Below are 19,874 nucleotides of genomic sequence, written 5' to 3'. Positions count from 1 at the left end.
GATGATGGGTGAGGGTGATTGTGGAGCAATTGGTGGCATGAAGATTGGCAGGGGAAAGAGAAGTACTCGGAGAAAACCTGCCCGAGCACCACTTTCTCCACCACAAATCCCACTTGACCCGATCCTGGATCGAACCCGGGCCGCCGCGGTGAGAAGCCAGCGACTAAACGCTTGAGCTATGGCGCGGCCTAAGTACTGAAGTAAGTAACGATAGGTTTACTTTCGTCTCAGAATTTTGCTCGTTTGCCATATTGCTATTCGTGACTGCAAGAAATTAAAAAGCGTGAAGCTGTGGTGATTTCTTATTACACAGTATCCATCCTAAGTTTCATAAAAATCGATCAGCAGGTTCAAAAGTTGGAATGGACACGTAAGCAAATGCAGACAGCATGGTGATTTCATAATGATATTTTTCTTAAGAAAGAAAAGTAGGCAAAAACATTGACTTCGCGTACGGAAAACTGATGCAATTTTATTGACGTCTCTGAGTTCAGGAAATAAAGTTTCTCTTCTTGCAGAAAATGTTAAATCATTTTAGAAGAATTCGTTTAATGCGTTCGTCCTTTACGGGTTTTAAATAAAAACTTGTATCGAACCGTCACAGTTTCTACTGAAAGTTGTTCCTATGAAACCGAACATTTTCAGTCCCTCGGAGACTGCAGTTCACAAAACTCACACCCTCAGTGGCCAGGCTCTAGTGAAATTAAATGTAGCCGGGAACTGGTGCACTTAAAGAGATTGTTTTCACAGGGATTCAAAGCCCTGTAAACGCTTTTCATATAAAGTAAAAGGCGACTAGGTTCAACAAAATGGGGTGAGAACATTAATGTGATAACTTACGTGTGGAACACAGCTTAGCTTGGTTTTGGTAGGGTTATCGGTCGCCAGCGTGGTAAAGCAGGTTTGAGAATCCCCAGAATGACTGCGCTTTCTGAACTCTTTGCATTGCCAGGTATTCTAGAGACTAGGAAACACGACGTCTAGGACCTGTTACCGACCTCAGGTCTCTCTCCCCTTTATCTGAGGACGGAAACAGATCCAGTTTCTGAAACGTCTTTTCTGGTCTCTAGAATACCGGACGATGGACAAAGCCCATAAACCAAGTAATTCTGTGTGTTATACACCATCGGCAGTACCCTTTAGAATCTATATGTTTCAGAATATGTGACTAATCGTAATCATTGTTCTTGATAACTTAGTTTTAGCCCGTTTATATCTAACTGAAAGGCCGACCGTATTACAAAATGTAAATTAACTGGGCCCAACGTACCTTCATGCATTTATACCCTATCCTGTCAGTTCCGATCCTTTGAAACCATATTACGAAGTTGCGTGTGCCCGTATATTTAACGCGTTATTCAAATTGTGACAGAGGCTGATATGGATGTTTGGTGTTTGTGTGTATGTGTGCGTTTTCTGTGTTTCTGTGCAGGTAGGAAACTTGCGACGAGCTGATCGCCCGCCCAAGGAGTCCTACCGAATGTGTCTTAGCTGTAGTAATCCGAAGTGGAACGGAGAGTTTCATGGAGGTAGGCCAAGGCCCAAATTCGGGCTGTAGCGCCAAAAGAGAAAAAAAAATCTCAATTAACTATGCAACTACAGATTTCCTGCTCTGTACACGTTTGTTTCAGTTTGTTTTACTACAATTTTAAATATCTTTAAAACGAAGTCGTTATGGCGACCATACAGCCATCTTAGGTTGGAATTTTACCGTCAAGCCCTTCGAAGTAAAGCTAAAGGTGGCTCCGTGGTATAAGGCGTGTCCTGTCTTATACTTCTAGAACATTTGGTTCGTGGGTTCGAATCCCACTTGAGGGACGGATGTGTGCCTGTAATTTTGCTGTTTCTATTAACATGTGCAGATATGGCCTTGCGATGGGTCGATCCACTGTCCAAGGATTCCTACCAAATGCCTACAAACCAGATTCTGCAGCCCTGAAAGCGGAAAGCTTTGGACCACAGTGACTTGCAGTGCTACACAAGAAAAGGAAAGGTAATTTGAGGCAGCTAGATGGACGTAAGCAGTTAGCTTGACAGTCGGGTCTATTTATCCTTAAGAAGAAAGCACCCAGACGCCAGTGGAGGAAGCAACGTGGGCTCCACTTCCGGTCCGGGCATGATGGCGAAGATCAATAGTCTAGTTAAGTAGGTCTTCTCTATGAAAGCCGACTCTTCGAAGTTAGCCCGATTTTAATTACGTTCAGAATAAATCAACTTTCTTGGCTTCCTACAAAAATTACACTGTCATCAGCGTGACACTTAACAGTGAAAAGCATTAACTCGTGCAGGAGCGGAGTAAAGTAAAGTAAGTATATGTTGTTGTCTCGTCACCAAAATGCAGGGCAAAATCATGACATAAAGATAGGAAACAGATGTTTCGAAAATGTGGCACAGTTCAGATATTTGGGAACGATAACAGATCGAAACCTGGTTCAGGAAGAAATTAAGAGGCGATTGAACTCAGGTAATGCTTGCTACCATTTAGTCCAGAAACTTTTCTCTTTTCGTCTGTTGTCCAAAAACATAAAAATTAGAATATACAAAACTATAATTTTGCCTGTGATTCTGCATGGATGTGAAACTTGGTCTCTGACATTAAGGGAGGAACATAGACTTGAGGGTGATTCAGAACAGGGTGTTGAGGAGAATATTTGGACCTAAGAGAGATGAAGTGACAGGAGGTTGGAGAAAACTGCATAATGAGGAGCGTCATAACTTGTACTGTTCTCCAAGTATAATTAGAATGATCAAGTCAAGGAGGATGAGGTGGGCAGGTCATGTAGCACGAATGGGGGAGACGAGGAATGCGTATAGGATATTGGTGGGAAAGCCTGAAGGAAAGAGACCACAGGGAAGACGTAGGTGGGTGGACAATATTAAAATGGATCTTAGAGAGATAGGATGGGATTGTGTGGATTGTATAGATCTGGCTCAGGATAGGGACCAGTGGAGGGCTCTTGAGAACATGGTGATGAACCTTCGGGTTCCATAAAATACTGGGAAATTCTTGAGTAGCTGCAGAATTGGCGGCTCCTCCAGAAGGGCTCAGCTCCATGAGTAAGTAAGTAAGTAAGTAAATAAAAGTAAAGCTATGCCTGTAACAGGCCGTGAAGTCCCATAGGGTTGTGAGACGTTGAGGGTCCCACATTATCTAGACAATCGGTTCAAAGATGGCGGTAAGGTTGTCAGTCTTACGCGCCGGCCGCGCTTTACCCCCCAGGAAAATTATTTAATTAATTCCTGGTACTCATTTCTGTTAGAGGCTGACCAAACCCCAGGGCCTAGTGCGGCTGGAAGGATTAAGTCAATTGAAAAAAATCCAATGACCTCTTGTTATTAAAATACGAAATTCCACGACCGAAATGAAGGCCAGTAGGCAGACATTTATGCTACGCGTTTTCATTTTGTTATGCTTCAACACCAACTCCTATAGTCGTTAAAAACGACTTATCTTCCACAGCAATGACCAATAAATAAGCACGGCTCCCTACGAAAGGTTGCCAAACAGCTGACACTTTTGTGCCTCTCAATCTGAAAAATAGACTCAAATGAAAAGGAATGTTTTAATATGCGTCGATCTTTCAAAACACGTCCACGGATTTTGGCAAGATCCCTCGCAATAGAGGGCAGCAAAATGGATGATTCATATTCACGTCAACGTTATGAGTATGACAGACGAATCCGAGAGAAGGGATTTTGCAACCGGTATTGAGAAAAATGGGGGATGAGGGGGAAATGTAGGAACGACACGGAGAAATAAACTAGGGACGGAAAATTGCAGCCGTCGATATAAAGTTTACATATGAATACCATTAGAGCACAGATATAGGACTCGCATTAGGGAGGTTTGTAGATCGAACCCAACTAATTCCATGGAGCAATATCCTTCCTAAGAGGCGATCACAGTGGCCGTGTGGTCTGAGGCATGGACTGTCTTCGCCCGCTCGAACGCTGGGATCAAGAATTCGAATCCCATTCGAGGCATGGATGTCTGTGTGTGTTTATTGTTTGTAGGTAGTGGCCTTGCGACGGGTTGATCACTCGTCCAAGGTCCAACAAAAGGACTGCAGAGCCATAGGTAGATAGATAATATCCTTCTTAAGACACTAATGACTGCTCAGCAACAGGGGAAATTCTCCGCCTTTTAGGGAAGGCAAGATTCATTGCTGTAGCCACAGGAACCCGCAACTAGTCGCCACTAGATCCAAGAAGTATTAATGAGAGACTATTATGCTTTGCGTTTCACTTTCTAAGACTACGGGTTGGCTTACTAACATTTTTAGATGAAAGTCACGTTATGACTGCCTGTGAATCAGCCGGTCGGTCCAGGCATAGAGCCCCAGATTTAGCTTTATGTCAAAGCAGTTACGGTTTTGTCCCTGTGGGGCGCCCTCTGATGAGAGGACAAGCCTGTAAATTGTCATGGTCACGGTCAGCTATACATGCTAACTTTATTCAAAATTTTGCAAATATACATTACACACAGTTCGTCCCCTATCAAGTGCCACAGTCACTGTCAAAACCTATATGCATAATGTTTAGTCTTTTTAGTTTGAAACCGCTACCTTGTGAACTTTCCCAAACTGACGATCATTACCCGTTAAGAAAGCGTTGTCTTCCCATGGTTCCCGTTCTAACATTATAGAGGCTAACTTCTGAACTTCTTAGTCCCCTTCCTTACGAATCCCTTCCATATATCACTTCACAAATTCCTGTTAACCGCTGTGTTTGCTACTCATTTTACATTATCCAACCGGATTCTTTGCTTTGTTATCTTCTGCCATTAAATTGCAATGCTATCATGGCAGCTCATTTTCTTTCCTCTGCATAGTATCTATTTACTTCACCACTACAACACTTCATTTCCCATGAGCTTGCATAGCTTCCGCTTATTTCACTGGCACCCCACTTCATTTCACCTACTTGGCTGTAAACAGCTGCGAAACGAATTTCAGCTAACTACGAGAATAACGACATAACGTTTCTGACCAAGCGGGATCGTTCTAAAAAGAGCCCAAGAGATTCATCCGGCTCGGCTCTCTACGGGATTTCCCTGAGCTGACTGAAGTTGTAGGTTAGGTTAGGTTAGGTTGAAGAAAGCAGTCTTCTGGGATTTGGCACCGTGTATATGTGGTGTTAACTGACGTTTCGGAGGAACGTATCGCCTCCATCTTCAGGGTAGAAGAAAAAATATAAGAAATCTGCAAGCGAAGAGACCGTGAGAACCGGTAAAACCAGTCTGCTTTTACCGGTTCTCACGGTCTCTTCGCTTGCAGATTTCTTATATTTTTTCTTCTACCCTGAAGATGGAGGCGATACGTTCCTCCGAAACGTCAGTTAACACCACATATACACGGTGCCAAATCCCAGAAGACTGCTTTCTTCATAGTCACCGCCGTGAAAGCCTCAAATCTTACATAGGTTAGGTTGGCTTCCGTTTTGTTGGTGCAAGAGACAGCATCGCATTCATGTGAGCATGTAACAGTGTTCTGTAACGGTGAAATATCTCGTAAAAAATGCAAGATACAAATAATGAGCTTCACACATCATGTGTCCACCCTAAAATGAAGTACATTGTTTTCCAAAGAATTTTTGACGTAATGGATAATGAAGGAGCGACAACGTTAAGTGGTTCGCCCTGGATATAAATTAGATGCTTTCATCTGACTTTTCAAAGTAATTAGGAGAAAAACTAAAGCCACTGCGAGCTTCGACAAGAAAATCAGAAATGACGTAAAATGTTCCGAATATTCGTCGATTTGAACTGCGAAACTTTTTTTTATTGCTACTGGGTTGGGACTGAGTTCCTTGTACTGCGGCCACTTCTGGCCTATTGTACCAGCCCCAGATGATAGGTGAGGGTGATTGTGGAGCAATTGGTGGAATGAATATTGGCAGGGGAAACCGAAGTAAGCAGAGAAAACCTGCCTCAGCGCCACTTTGTCCACCACAAATTCCACTTGACCAGACCCGGGATCGAATCCGGGCCGGCGTGGTGGGAAGCCAGAGACTAACCGCTTGAGCTATGGCGAGGCAAACTGCGAATCTAACAACTATGAATCGGAAATAGAGCACAGGCTTCAGTACGAGTACTTTATGCCTCAGCATGCAACCAGCATAACTGTGGAAGTTCGTCTAAGAATACCAGTGCGAACGGTACCGAACTCTTTTGCATGTCACTTTCAAACAAAGTCGAAGTAATGAGTCAAGACATACACACTGAGAATGACTGCACTTATTGCAAGCAGTAAAGAGGAAACGATGTTAACTTACTCGACAAGAAGAGATCTTGCAGCGCCTGGGTGGCCTGACAAAGTAGAGACCACGTTTCAGACACTGTGAGACCAGCAGACCGCAGCTCCAAAACATCGGCCACGGTCACCGCCGCTCCAGCCCCGCCCACCATCCTGTCGGTACAAACAGATAAATTGAAGGAACCACACAAATACATATTCTTCTAAAAACTACGGAAGAGAAAAGTGTTTTCTACGATTTTATATCTGTGACCATAGATTTGATATCCATTTACTGCAGATACAAATACGAGTATACTACTGAACAATATAACCGAAATGAAGACATTAATATGCAGTCTCTTTCCTAGAATGCTTGAGATAAGTCACACACATTAATTCAATATAAAGAATTGGCCGCGCCATAGCTCAAGTGGTTAGTCGCTGGCTTCCCACCGCGGCAGCCCGGGTTCGATCTCGGGTCTGGTCAAGTGGGATTTGTGGTGGACAAAGTGGCGCTGCGGCGGGTTTTCTCCGAATACTTCAGTTTCCCTGCCAATCTTCATTCCACCAAATTCTCAATCATCATAATCACCCGGGGCAGGTACATTCAGTGGCCGCTGTGCCGAGTGGATCCAGTTGGACTCCGCCCCCCACTAAGCGAATTAAAAAAATATAAAGAATTATATACTCGTAAATTGTATGTAAAATGGTATTATAAATCTATTTCTGAAACAAAATTGTCCGGACAAAATTCTGCAAAACGTTTAGGGAAAGTAAAATATTCAAATGCATATTACCTCTTTGTATTTAAAATGACTCCAAATTCGTTCATATCAGACGTCTAATACATCTGCTCTCTGAGCAGATCTATAATTTGGATAATGACCAACCGCTCTATTATTAGTTTTTATTTCCCATAATACAGTGAGTTCAATAACCATACTTCAAGGATACTTGTACCCATGGTTCATTCTAAAAAATGTAAACCCTACATATCTGACGTTTTACATTTATTACGGAAAATGCTCATTAAGACTCAGCGCAGAATCAGAATATGCATATTATTGTAAACATGTTTAGGGGAAGTTCGGGCAATATCGGACGGCGGGTAGTACCGGATATCAAAGATATTGAAGAACCCTTACAGACAGACGGTCATATCTGCATGACCGGTTCTCTGTTGTCTGCAGCAAAGCTCGAGACAACTTTAATTTCTACGTTGTAGGTACTGATGGTTGTTGTAACAGAAGGTCCTTCTGTGAGCTTTGTGTCTTTCTTAAACACGTGAAAGTATGAAGAATGCCGTCTTCTGGGATATGACGCCGTGTAGATCTTGTGCGAACCGACGTTTCGGAGGAACATATCGCCTCCATCTTCAGGGTTCAAACAATATTTACACGGCGCCATATCCCAGATGACGGCATTCTTCATACAGACCGACGTAAAACCTCAAGTCTTACACGTGAAAGTATCTTTGGCAAACGATTTCATTGATTATGGTACGTAAACTTATTTCCAACCAATTTCTCATGCGGTAAGAACTTAAAACAATGCCGAAAATTAAATACAGTTAGCGAATGAGCTACAAGTTTATTTACACGGTCGTTCTTGAAATATCGGACAGTACGGTGTCAGGTGGTACCGGGCACATAAGTAATGTGTTTAAGGCCGACACTGTTCATATATCATTAAGTTAAAAATGCTGTATTGTTATTTATGTGTCCTAGACATTCAAATGAAGACAGAGGAGAAGAATAACACTGGAAGAAAAGTGTGGACGGAGGTTCGTGCGAAAGCTGCCGCTGGGCGAAGTTCGGAGTAGGGCGATGTCGATAAGGTAAGCTACGAAAGTGTTTTAGTTCCGAAAATTTCGTTCAATGACTCAGCCAGCGAGTTCGGTCTCTACTGGCTCAGCGGTATCTAGATGCTTCCCCCATCTACCAGAGGGGTTAGAGACTATTGTTGGGCGGGAAATGTCCTTAATAATTTGGCTCAGAGGCCTCCTTGAGGCATGAGGTTCCTTTACGTGCCGTAAAGCTACGACACGGGACCCACGGGTTAAAGCCTCTCCCGGAGGCGGAATTTTTCCGCCCTTAAAAATTCCACGACCTCCGCCGGGTTTAAACCCGAGTACCTTGAGTCATGAGGTGGGAACGTTACCCCTAGACTACGGAGGCCGCTTGATGAATGGTAAGTAAGACTCGGGGTTCACACTAGAGACCTGGACTCTCGGTTCATACGCTTAAAAAAAATATTAGGGGAAATTTGCGTTTGTTTTTGTGTAAAATTGAAGCTTGCACGTCACTTCAGCCAACAAACATGGACTGCATGAAAAGATTTTTATCGTGAATTCACGACGAGACACGAACATTTAAGTTTGAGGTATTATCTGGCAGCAAGTCTATACAGAGCTGTCGGCTTCAGTAAGCCATGAACAGATCTTCTTTTAACAGACTGAGCAAACTCGCTGAAAAGCATTCATTTTCTCCATCGCGAATTGTTAACCCGGACAAAACGGGTGAGTTCCTGCATCAATTGAAATATAGCAAAAAGCCTTGTCAGTGAGAGCGAAAAAGCAGGTGGGAACTGATCTCAGAAGAAATGGAGAGAGATGTCAGTGTCCCTCTGTGCATAAATTCTGCCAGTGATCAATGTATTCCTCCTCTTTGTGTTCCCAAGAGCGAGACTGCGCAACGAGACATAAAATAACGCTCTTGAGGGAAGTATATTTGCACGTTAACCGAATGGTGGGTCATCAGCGAAGCGTTCATAATGTAGCTAGAAGATCTTGTTAGAAGAGGCAACCCAGATACTGTATTGTTCACTGCTGACAGTCATGCAAGACACAAGAATTTAGAAATGATCCCTTTTGCTTCATCAAATCGTGTGTATCAGTCTGTTGCCCCATATTATTCATAATCGTAAACTTCTTAACCGTGTTCTTATGAAGTCCTTGAAAAATGCTTTCAGCGAAACCAGTGTCCGGTGGATGTCAAACTATTCCTACCTGAATATAGAAGTTAAGGATATCGCAGGTCTTGTAAACATTGCATTTAAAAAGACATGCTTAATGGAGCTTGCCAAGTCACGCCTCGCTTCGGTTGTATCCGTCCATTAAATAGTGGGATTTTGTATGGTCTAAAGCAGCGCCATGGCTCTAGCGTGGCTTCAAACCCGGGTCTGGTCAATTGGGGTTTGTGGTGAACAAAGTGGCGCTGCGGTAGGTTGTCTCCGAGAACTTCCGTTTCCCTGTCAATCTTCATTCCACCAAATTCTCCATCATCATAATCACCCGGGGCAGGTACAATAGGCCAATCAGTGGCCGACGTGCAGAGTCGACCCAGCTGGACTCCACTCCCCCCACTATGCGAATTAATTGTATGGTCTAGACTTCCTTTCATCCAAAGAGTTACATAATTCGGATGACGTATAGGCTGAAACTTCACATTATGATGCCATTCCCAATGCTGACTGTACCCTTGTCGCCCAGTCAGATTTCTTAGTCACCAGAGAACCGACCCACTCGCCATCTTTACAGCCTCCGACTGTACCACTGCATTCCCAGATGCTCCTATACATACGAAGAGAAACAGAATAATCCAGTTCGGATCAGCTAACCACAGTTTTGCCTGAGTCATGAAGACAGCAACCCACGGCAACTTGCATCAAGGAGCCATTAAAAGTGCAGCTGAACGCAGGCTGAGAGAAGCGAGATTCTCATATCAGGCCCCTTTAGAATCAAGGAGAAAAGCGACAAGAAACGACAGTCAAGGCTGAAAAGCAGAAAATAAGGACATAAATTCGAGGGAAAACATCTCTTTAAAAAGTCACAGAAGACTAAGAGACAGAAAATTATCAGTTCGTTTCTGAAGTGGATTCAAAGGAAAATGAAACCAGTGAGTGCATCATTTGTGGTGAATATTTTAATGAGGACTCGTTACAAACTTTTGTAACAAGCGGGGTAATGAAAACTAAGTCAACACAGAAGGAACATCTCTTCGTTACTAATGTTATATTTGTGAAAATTAAAAGTTGCATTTACTGCGGTAATATTTGAAAACATGTTGTATGCGGTCCTGCCCTATGGCACACGTTAGCATGCCGTGAAACTGGACTGTTCTGTCACATTGCTCTCTCACTCATAAAATAAACTGCCATATTACCTAAAGTTTTTATGTAAAATTACGACAGAGTTTCAGTAAATGGCTGACCGTTATTAACTCACCTTACGAAAAACAAACAACTAGCAGGAAAGCTTAGGTGTTGGCAGTATGCGAAATTAGCCAAACTGAACCCCCTTCCCCTATCACAATTCTTATTCTTGCCGGTGGAGTCTTATTCGAGCTTTATCATCCTTTGATCTAATGGCTTTCTAAGGGATGCAGTGAGGCAGTAAGAAGATTCCTTTCACATCAAATCAGTCCATCGTAAGACTTTGGTAGGAAAAGACATAACAGACATATACAGGAGGATTCGACACAGAAATCTGAATGTTTACGCCGCCTAACACCGTAAGCCTTCTGCAAACACAACACGAATGCAGATTACTGAAAGAAATATTCTTTGAAAGCAAACCTTCGAAAATAGGTACCAGCTGTCTTGGTGATACGTAAAGTTTATTAGTAGCTGAACAATACACGTCTCATAGACAAAATATTCCTAGCTAATTGTATTATTCCCACGAATATGAAGACTAAAGTTAACCTACAAAAATATTTATTTCTTAGTGACTTCCAATGTGATAACCATCCATTCCTATCTATGGCTCAACAGCACTTTGTTGGACCTTGACGGTTTTTTCAGTTTCTTGATTTTTTTACACAATCGGTAGGACTCCTTGGACGGGCGATTAGCCCGTCGCAAGTCACACAGGACAGGACAAACCCAGAATAAACGCACACAGACATCCATGCATAACTCAAATGGGATTCGAACCCACGATCCCAGTGTCTGAGCTGACGAAAACAGTTCGCGCTTTAGACCGCGCGGCCACTGCAATAAGCATAGGATGTAACATATCCCGTAGGTACATTTAGGTCTATATAAAATTCCAAACTGAAGTAATTGTGTGCATAAGTACAATCACGGCAAATATTCGACATATCTGACGAAATTACTGTGCACCTACATTAGTAAACCACTACTTGAAATTAAATTTACTGCAGTTCCAACTATCTTCTATTCACAAAATGGAGGCACTCCGAAACGCTGGTACCTATCTGCAAGGCTACATAACGTCACATTCTTCTAAGGCCGTAGTCTTCATTTAAAGCAAAGTCCATATACGATTAGTTGCAAGTTTCATGTTTATTTAATTCAAGAGTTATCATGAGGGCCCGGATTTTGATGACCTGAAAATATTTTAAAATGATCTATAAAATGACCAGAAAAATGACCTAAAATATGACCCAAAAATATAATATCCAGGGCCCGGATTTTGATGACCTGAAAATATTTAAAAAATGACCTATAAAATGACCAAAGAATCCAGAAAAATGACCTAAAATATGACCCAAAAATATAATATCCAGGGCCCGGATTTTGATGACCTGAAAATATTTAAAAAAATGACCTATAAACTCCAGAAAAATGACCTAAAGGGGAAAAGAAAGAACATTTCGCTTCCATGTTATTCACATTTCAGAAAACATATGAAGAAAAATTCCCTAAAATGGCCAAAAATGACAAGAAATACCCTTAAAGTCCAAAAATTTACCAAAAAAATTACACCCAAAATGAAAAAATGACCTTAAACCTAAAACTATCAAAAAATGACAAAAAAGTACCTATAACATTTACATTTCTGTAACCAGCAGCTCATATCCGAGAGATATATTTAAGAACATCGCATAGGATACAAGGAAAAAAGATGACATGTCATCAAAATCCGGGCCCTGGTTATCACGTTAAGTTCCCTCGCAGTATAATATGTACTTCTATGGCAAGGGAAAATATGTATATCCGTCTCCTATTTCAGTTCTGTTTAATAACCAAAGCATAACATTATGTGCGACTGAACCTTCGGCTGTTGCTTTGTTCTGCACTAAAAAGGGTTTGTACTAGGATAAAATTGACTCTAGAACGTTAACGGTAACCGGCACGGGAGTACAATAGATAGTTCTAGATATCTCGGTTAAATCTTTTCAACAATGAAAGCTTCTAAAATTTGCATACACAGCCCACCAATGATAACGTTCATTTCAATATATAACAATCCACACTGCACTAACAGTCCAAAGCGAATCTCACTGATATAATCCATTACAGCAGTGTTTCTCAAAGCGGGAGCCGCGGCCCCACAGACAGCCGTGAACCTCCTTCCTGGGTCCACCAAAATGATCCGTCAAGAGCAATGCCGAATTAATTTCAATGCTAACAGGGAACATACGTGTACATACATACACACATGCATATTTAGTAGAACAAGTATTCCAAAGATGGCATTAAAATTCATTAGTAATTATTCTTTGAAAGATAAGTCGTTGTTAGAGGCCGGTAGGATTGAAACTTTCTCATTCACACCGTGAGATCCTCTCACTGGAGAAGTCTGAGAACCATGGCATTGAAACACAGTGAGTTTTGCCGTCCTGATAATAGATTTCTCTTTAAGAGCAAAGCAGATTTTCTTTACTGTTTTTTGTTGAAGTTCGCAACGAAAAGTTGCAAAAATACATGTATTAGCGTTGCCATATATATACACACAGGTATATATGTCTGTCAATCCGTCTGTCGACAAGAAACAACTCGAGAACTACTAAATATACACTGAAGTACCAAAAGTCATGGGATAGGTAAGTAGTATCGTGTAGGAACCCCTCTAGCCCGGCGAAGTGCAGCAACTGGACGTGGCATCGATTCCACAAGTGGACGGAAGACCTCTGGAGAGATGTTGAGACATGCCGTCTGGATAGCCGCCCACAGCTCCCTGGTATTTGTAGGTGCAGGATTTGGGGTGCGAATGGACCTCTCCACCACGTCCCATAAATGGTCGATTGGGTTCATGTCGGGCGAACGTGGTGGCCACACCATTCGTCGGAACTCTCCAGAATGCTCCTCGAACCAATTCTGGACAACTCCGGCCCGATGACACGGTGCATTGTCCTGCTGGAATATCCCATCGTTGTGGGGGTACATGAAGTCCATGAAGGGCTGTAAATGGTCACAAAGCAGTGTAACGTAGCCGTCACGGGTCAATGACGTGTTTAGGTAGACAAGCGGACCCAACTCATGCCACGTGAACACACCCCACACCAGTATGGTTCTGTTTCGATAGACGTAAGCTGCGTCCATGTCAATATTTGGGGTTCCTAGCGAGAGAATCACAATGTATAAGGCACATGATCCGTTGGTTTAAAGCACCAAAAATACTCGTACAACAGTGTGAACGCAAGCAATACTGCAATTCTAAGTTTCCATACAGAATTTTATATTCAAGCCCACATATACAGAGAGGTTCAACTGTAAAGTGTATAGGGAATATTACATTTAAGATTACTGGGGTTCTCGACTTTGCTCATCGTCTGGCACTCCAGGGGAAAAAGTCCGTTCCTTAAAAACACCGGAAAACGGATATAATCCAAAATCCCAGTAGTCCAATGAAAAAGTCACGATTCTCCAAAGATTTGTGACAAAGTTCCATTTTTATATACCAATCTTACGTGGGACACTACCCGATTCAAAAGTAGGCTCTAATCTAGTTCCGTCTTCAGTAATTGTCATTATACAGACATATTTTTATTATATTTAAGACTACTGGCCAAGGCTGGAATCGAACTCGTGGGCTTTCCGAAGCAATGGTCCAGTGAACAGCATACTAGTCTGATATTAAAAAAAAGTCCTGGATTCGATCTCAACTGTTAATACAATTTGTAAAATAAATAAATAAAGCAATAAATACGTATCAGTATAATGGTAACAACAACTAACCTGAAGACAGCAGCAGAGCTAACTCCCGAACCGTCGAGTATATCAAGCGTACCTCAGACAATGGGCCATGTCCAACATAGTAATGGTACAATGCAGAGCGGCAGTGGTTCACATTAGTGCTACCATCCTCCTAAAGTTGCTAGCAAATGTTCAGGCCTGTCCTGTTTTCAATCTGAATACACCACAGACAATACTCACACCAACGGCAAACTTATCAAGTACGCACAACATGAACTTTCACTTCGGGAGTCTGTCCTTCCGTTAAAACAATACACTTCTGGCAGAGATAGGCGTAGGCCCTCATAAATGCAAGAAATGGAATAGCAAAGCGCCCTGAACATTCAGCATATACTCGTACTGTGGTCTTCTGGTTCCGCAGACGCGTTTCGATTAAATTTTATATTGAAGATCGACATTAAAATTCGACGAGCGACTTTAATGTTAGTTCAAACCGGTCCAATATACCAAATAATATATATGGACAAATACCGTCTTAAGTGCAACAATTTTACTGTAGTTTTTACTTCTTTTTCCTCTTCCACACTACATGTTTCGGCCCTAAATGGCCATCATCAGGTGTGTATCACTCACGCAACTGTTACACTGCTTGTTAAAAATTTAAAAACACCAGTCTTTCCAATGGTATAAAATCTTTGTCAATCTACACGCGTCAATTTGATCTTTAAATTAGCACTTTTTAAACCCCAATTCAAGTTAAAATGTCTATAAGATCTTTGTTCTCTTTCTTTTTCAAATTTTTCAATTACAGTTTTTCAGGGTACATGCCCTATATCTACGGTGCTGCAGCGGCCACTTCTTGTTTTTATCGCCGTTCATGTGTTGTTCAGTGTAGGCGCTCTCTGTGTGTGTCGCTGCTTATCTTTAATACGTGTGCACACGTATTAAAGATAAGCAGCGACACACACAGAGAGCGCCTACACTGAACAACACATGAACGGCGATAAAAACAAGAAGTGGCCGCTGCAGCACCGTAGATATAGGGCATGTACCCTGAAAAACTTTAATTGAAAAATTTGAAAAAGAAAGAGAACAAAGATCTTATAGACATTTTAACTTGAATTGGGGTTTAAAAAGTGCTAATTTAAAGATCAAATTGACGCGTGTAGATTGACAAAGATTTTATACCATTGGAAAGACTGGTGTTTTTAAATTTTTAACAAGCAGTGTAACAGTTGCGTGAGTGATACACACCTGATGATGGCCATTTAGGGCCGAAACATGTAGTGTGGAAGAGGAAAAAGAAGTAAAAACTACAGTAAAATTGTTGCACTTAAGACGGTATTTGTCCATATATATTGTGTGAGTGTAACAGGATGCTGAAATATAATATACCAAATAATTTTCAATCCCACTTATCGGAACTCAAAAAAAAAAAAAAGGTTAATCGTACAAGAAACGTCACATGACACACGATGCACAATTTGAAACACTGGACATTCTGTCTTATCTGATATCACCCTGTACGCTTATGGGAGAAAATACAAAACAAACAAGTACTTGTGTTAGCTAGTGGTATACCTAAAACCTGCTCATGTTTATATGCGAACAGTGGTCTGATGACTACATATGCGCCGAAACTTACCATTTTAACTTGAACACGTGTAGGTTGAAACCCAAGTTCATGTAGGCCGTGAAGAATGAGTATACACTATTGGACACGCTGGTCACTGAAAAGAATACCAATTTCTTAGTGTCGCTATGCACGTATATACGATATAAGTAGTGTGACTTGCATTGTAACGCAGGCTACATGTAGCAGAGAATATCTTAATCAACGAAGCGCGCTAAGTTGCAAAGGAAGGTATTTTTGGCCTACTTTCCTTATTTTAAAAAATAAAAGTAGGCTTATGCGATCTACATGCTGTCCATGTGTCTGTGTTCCCCCCTTATCAGCATCTGAATAACTTAAACAATCATTAAGAAACTTGAGCCCATCTCAACGGCATACTTTATATGTCCCTTCCATCAGTCTCTGCGTCTATATGTGTATCCCACTATCGTCGCTAGGCAACGGCTCGGTAAAAACATACTGTGGTAACGCATACGTAACAGAGGAACTGTTGGATGCGTCAGTTCTGTGCGGTCCGTGTCGTATCAAGAAAAGTAGGCCATCAGTTCTTCCCAGAACTTCTTGTTAAAATAAAGTTACTCCAATTTTGATTACTCTTCCACTCCAGTATACAAGTACAAATGATCATGTTTCTCATTATTATGCATACTGTCACATGTAGGGTGGTACGCGTGACGAAATTAACGGGTTCTAGTTTGGATAATTGGATTTATTACCACTTCGGTTACACTGTCTCTTAATTACAATTAGTGCAGCCCTATCGCTGTTTCTACAATTTGTCATTCACTATTACACGCACACTAGTCCTCCCTTGGTAAGGCAATAAAAACACAGGAACTAGCGCTTCAATCACCCCAGTTATTATTGCACTACAGCACACGTAAAGTCTTCAGCGTCCATTTACACTTCACAGATGAATTCCTACAACTCCTTTCCATGACGACACCGTGTCCTTGGTTATGACTAGCTACGAATCGTAACTGCTCTGAACCGAACTCGCATCAGAATTCACTCCTCTTATAAGCACTCTGCAAAGACACCACGGAAAACACCTATTAATGTAGACGTGTTTACAGTTCCGTTGCTTAGAAACGGATTGCATAACACCGTTGTTCTATTGTTGCTTGGAGCGGACGACATAGAAAACAAGCCTCCTCTATTGTTGCCTAACTTAGCAATGGACTGATTACCAACAATTTGTCTTCGCGGGAAGTAGTTTACCAACTCGTTGCCTAGCAATGGGTGTACATGTAACAATATATTAACATGTAAATTACTCGTACATTCAATAGGTGCAGTGGCAACAGACATCCCAGTGCGTTAATATTTTTCTTTTCATCACCAATGGCCATGGCTATCATGCGTATCAAATTCCCTGCTAGGGAGTTCCGCAATTGGTACGGATGACCGCAATTTAGATGAAAATAATTCTGCTTGAGCTATGTCATCCTATTTCGTCATGGGAAAAAATAAAATCAAAAGAACAGACAGCCAACATCACCAGGTGCAGTACAAAAGAGGTGAACACATATGTGACCTGCAATTATCAACTTGCAGCTTTCAGTAGGACAATTAATGTCTCTCTCCGTGGCTCTCGTATTCTCTTTACGGAAGTTCCGTTGTTTGCCCGCCCTGCACAAAAAGGCAAGGAACGGAGGGAGAAATTTTGAACACAATACAAAAGCAGTTTCATTACTTTGTAATGTGAATATTTGTTTATGGCGTTTCAGCTTATAAGGGAAACATTTGTAGCATTCTTCCAAATACAATTCCATACGAACAATATAAATGTCAAACCCACTTCTGAGATGAGATACTTCAGGCATCTTAATACTACATTCACTGAGGTTCAAGAAAACTTGCCCATACGTCCAAAATATGTTAGGAAAGTAAGAAAATGGGCCGGAATTACACCCTTAGGGCTGGAACACACATAGAGACATCGGTCGTACGGAAAAATCTCGTACGATTCTTTTTTTGCCGTACGACCTCCTTTTCACAATAGAGCGACCAAATACATTTCTTTGCTCTCCGACTGTCGTACCGTAGATGTCGCATGTCGTCACGTATGAAAGCTAAGACTACACTTTATATTCTACTACTTGATGCGACATGAACCGTAGGGACGTCGTATGACCGATGTCGCTGTGTGTTCCTAGCCTTACACATCAAAACGTACTAATCCTCCCTTCCAGGGAGAGCCATAGCTCAAGCGGTTAGTCGATGGCTTCCCCCCGCTGCTGCCTGGGTTCGATCCCGGATATGGTCAGGTGGGATTTGTGGTGGACAAAGTGGGGCTGGGGCAGGTTTTCTCCGAGTACTTCGGTTTCCCCTGCCAATCTTCATTCCACCAGTTGCTCCACAATCACCCTCACCTATCATCTGGGGCTGGTACAATACGCCAGAAGTGGCCGCAGTACAAGGGGCTTAGTCCCACCCCACTAGCAATAATAAAAACCTTTCTTCCACTATTAAGTAGGAGAAATACACTTAAAAGAGGAAAGTGCACGAATATCAGAGAACCTTACTAGTTACATACATACAAATTCTAATTTCAGTGGGATCATCTTCAGGATACGTACTTCGCAATAACTTAGAAGAAAATATTGTGAAAATTACACGGCAGCTTTCAGTAAGTTCAGTTTCTTATTCTCTTTCATAAGATCGCATCCTGTTTGCTTTCTTATTGGTCATATCGCAAACCTCCACACACGGGCGCACACCCGTACATAAAATTCTTGTTCTTTATTTCTCATTACCAGGGCCCGGATTTTGATGATATGAAAATATTTAAAAAATGACCGAAAAAATCCAGAAAAATGACCTAAAATATGACCCAAAAATGTAATATGTCAGAATATCTATTAATTATTTTAAAATGTATTTTTAATCTTTATTAACACTGAACTCATTTTTACTCTTTTAAGTTCGTCCGCTTTTATGTTGAAAATTAAGCAATATTGATTGAATTTGAAGGCAAATATGTTAATATAATTTTTTCTACCTCTTTGGAACGCTTATCAAATGTACATATATGGTATATATTCCAGTATTTAAGTGCCACCTCATCCAGAGTTGCAATAGATGACAGTCAACATGCGGAGATTCTCGAAGGTGAGTGAATGCCTATACTCTTCCTGGGTGTGGATTCATCCGGGATGGAACGACCACAGTTTACTTCCAGATTTTTTTTTTTCAGTTTTCCATTGTTCAGAGCCCAAAACGGAATATTTGCGGACGCCAGAGCATCTACACAGATCTCTGAAAAAATCCGATGACTTATTTCAACCTCCAGATGAACACTGTTGCAGTGACATTTGCACAGGTTTCTTTTTGTTCGAAATTTGCACTGCTCGTATATGCTTGTCGCGGCCGATATGTTGTTGTACAGTGAATCTTTTTTCTGCAGCTACTTTTGTGTCACATATCTTGCAGCATAAAATGTCACCGTCAGTTGAAAATATATCATCTCCAAACTCAGCTACAAATTGCTTTAAATGACACGATTTAGTTGGCTTTGCTTTCGGCATCGTGATAAAATTAATCACTCTAGCGCAACACAGAACTGAACTTTTCTCACCGAGCACCTTTCGTCAACCGTATCTTTATCTGTATGGCCAAGGGCGAGGAACTGACGACAGGAGTTTTATTGAACAACAGTGTCATATGAAGCAAGAGATTCCGATTAGAAATATGTGTAACTAAGCAAATTGCTTTGTACAAAGAGCCGCAGTGTGAGTAGTCATCGCCGTACCCTGTTTTATGATATGTATTGTCAGCACTTCCGCGAAACGAACGGAAAGGACGGGCCAGGATTACAACCTATTATTGTATACTATAGCCTTTGCAGAGAGCGCTTAGGAGAAAGAGAAAAACACTTTGCTTCCATATTATTCATATTTCAGAAAACATATGAAGAAAAATTCCCTAAAATGGCCAGAAATAATACCCTTAAAAGCCCAAAAATTTACCAAAAAATTATCCCAAAAATGAAAAAAAAAAATGACCTTAAACCTAAAAATGTCAAAAAATGACAAAGCAAATTGTCTATAAAATTTACATTTCTGTAACCAGCAGCTCATATCCAAGTTTTATATATTTAAGAACATCGCATAGGATAC

At 41.4% G+C, this 19,874-nt stretch overlaps 1 protein-coding gene across 1 annotated transcript in view; it reads right to left on the bottom strand.

Annotated features, from left to right (window-relative positions):
* LOC111872797 (tyrosine-protein phosphatase non-receptor type 13-like) overlaps positions 1-19,874 on the bottom strand; it is a 442,331-nt gene that overhangs the window by 258,718 nt on the left and 163,739 nt on the right. Inside the window, exon 2 of the mRNA XM_033754857.1 lies at positions 6,274-6,407. Coding sequence (XP_033610748.1) covers positions 6,274-6,406 — 133 coding nt within the window. The 5' untranslated portion in view covers position 6,407. The remainder of the gene's footprint in view (positions 1-6,273; positions 6,408-19,874) is intronic.

This window comes from Cryptotermes secundus, unplaced genomic scaffold (genome assembly GCF_002891405.2).
Source record: "Cryptotermes secundus unplaced genomic scaffold, Csec_1.0 scaffold79, whole genome shotgun sequence".
Classification (NCBI taxonomy): Eukaryota; Metazoa; Arthropoda; class Insecta; order Blattodea; family Kalotermitidae; genus Cryptotermes; species Cryptotermes secundus.
This window is presented reverse-complemented; position numbering and strand designations above follow the sequence as displayed.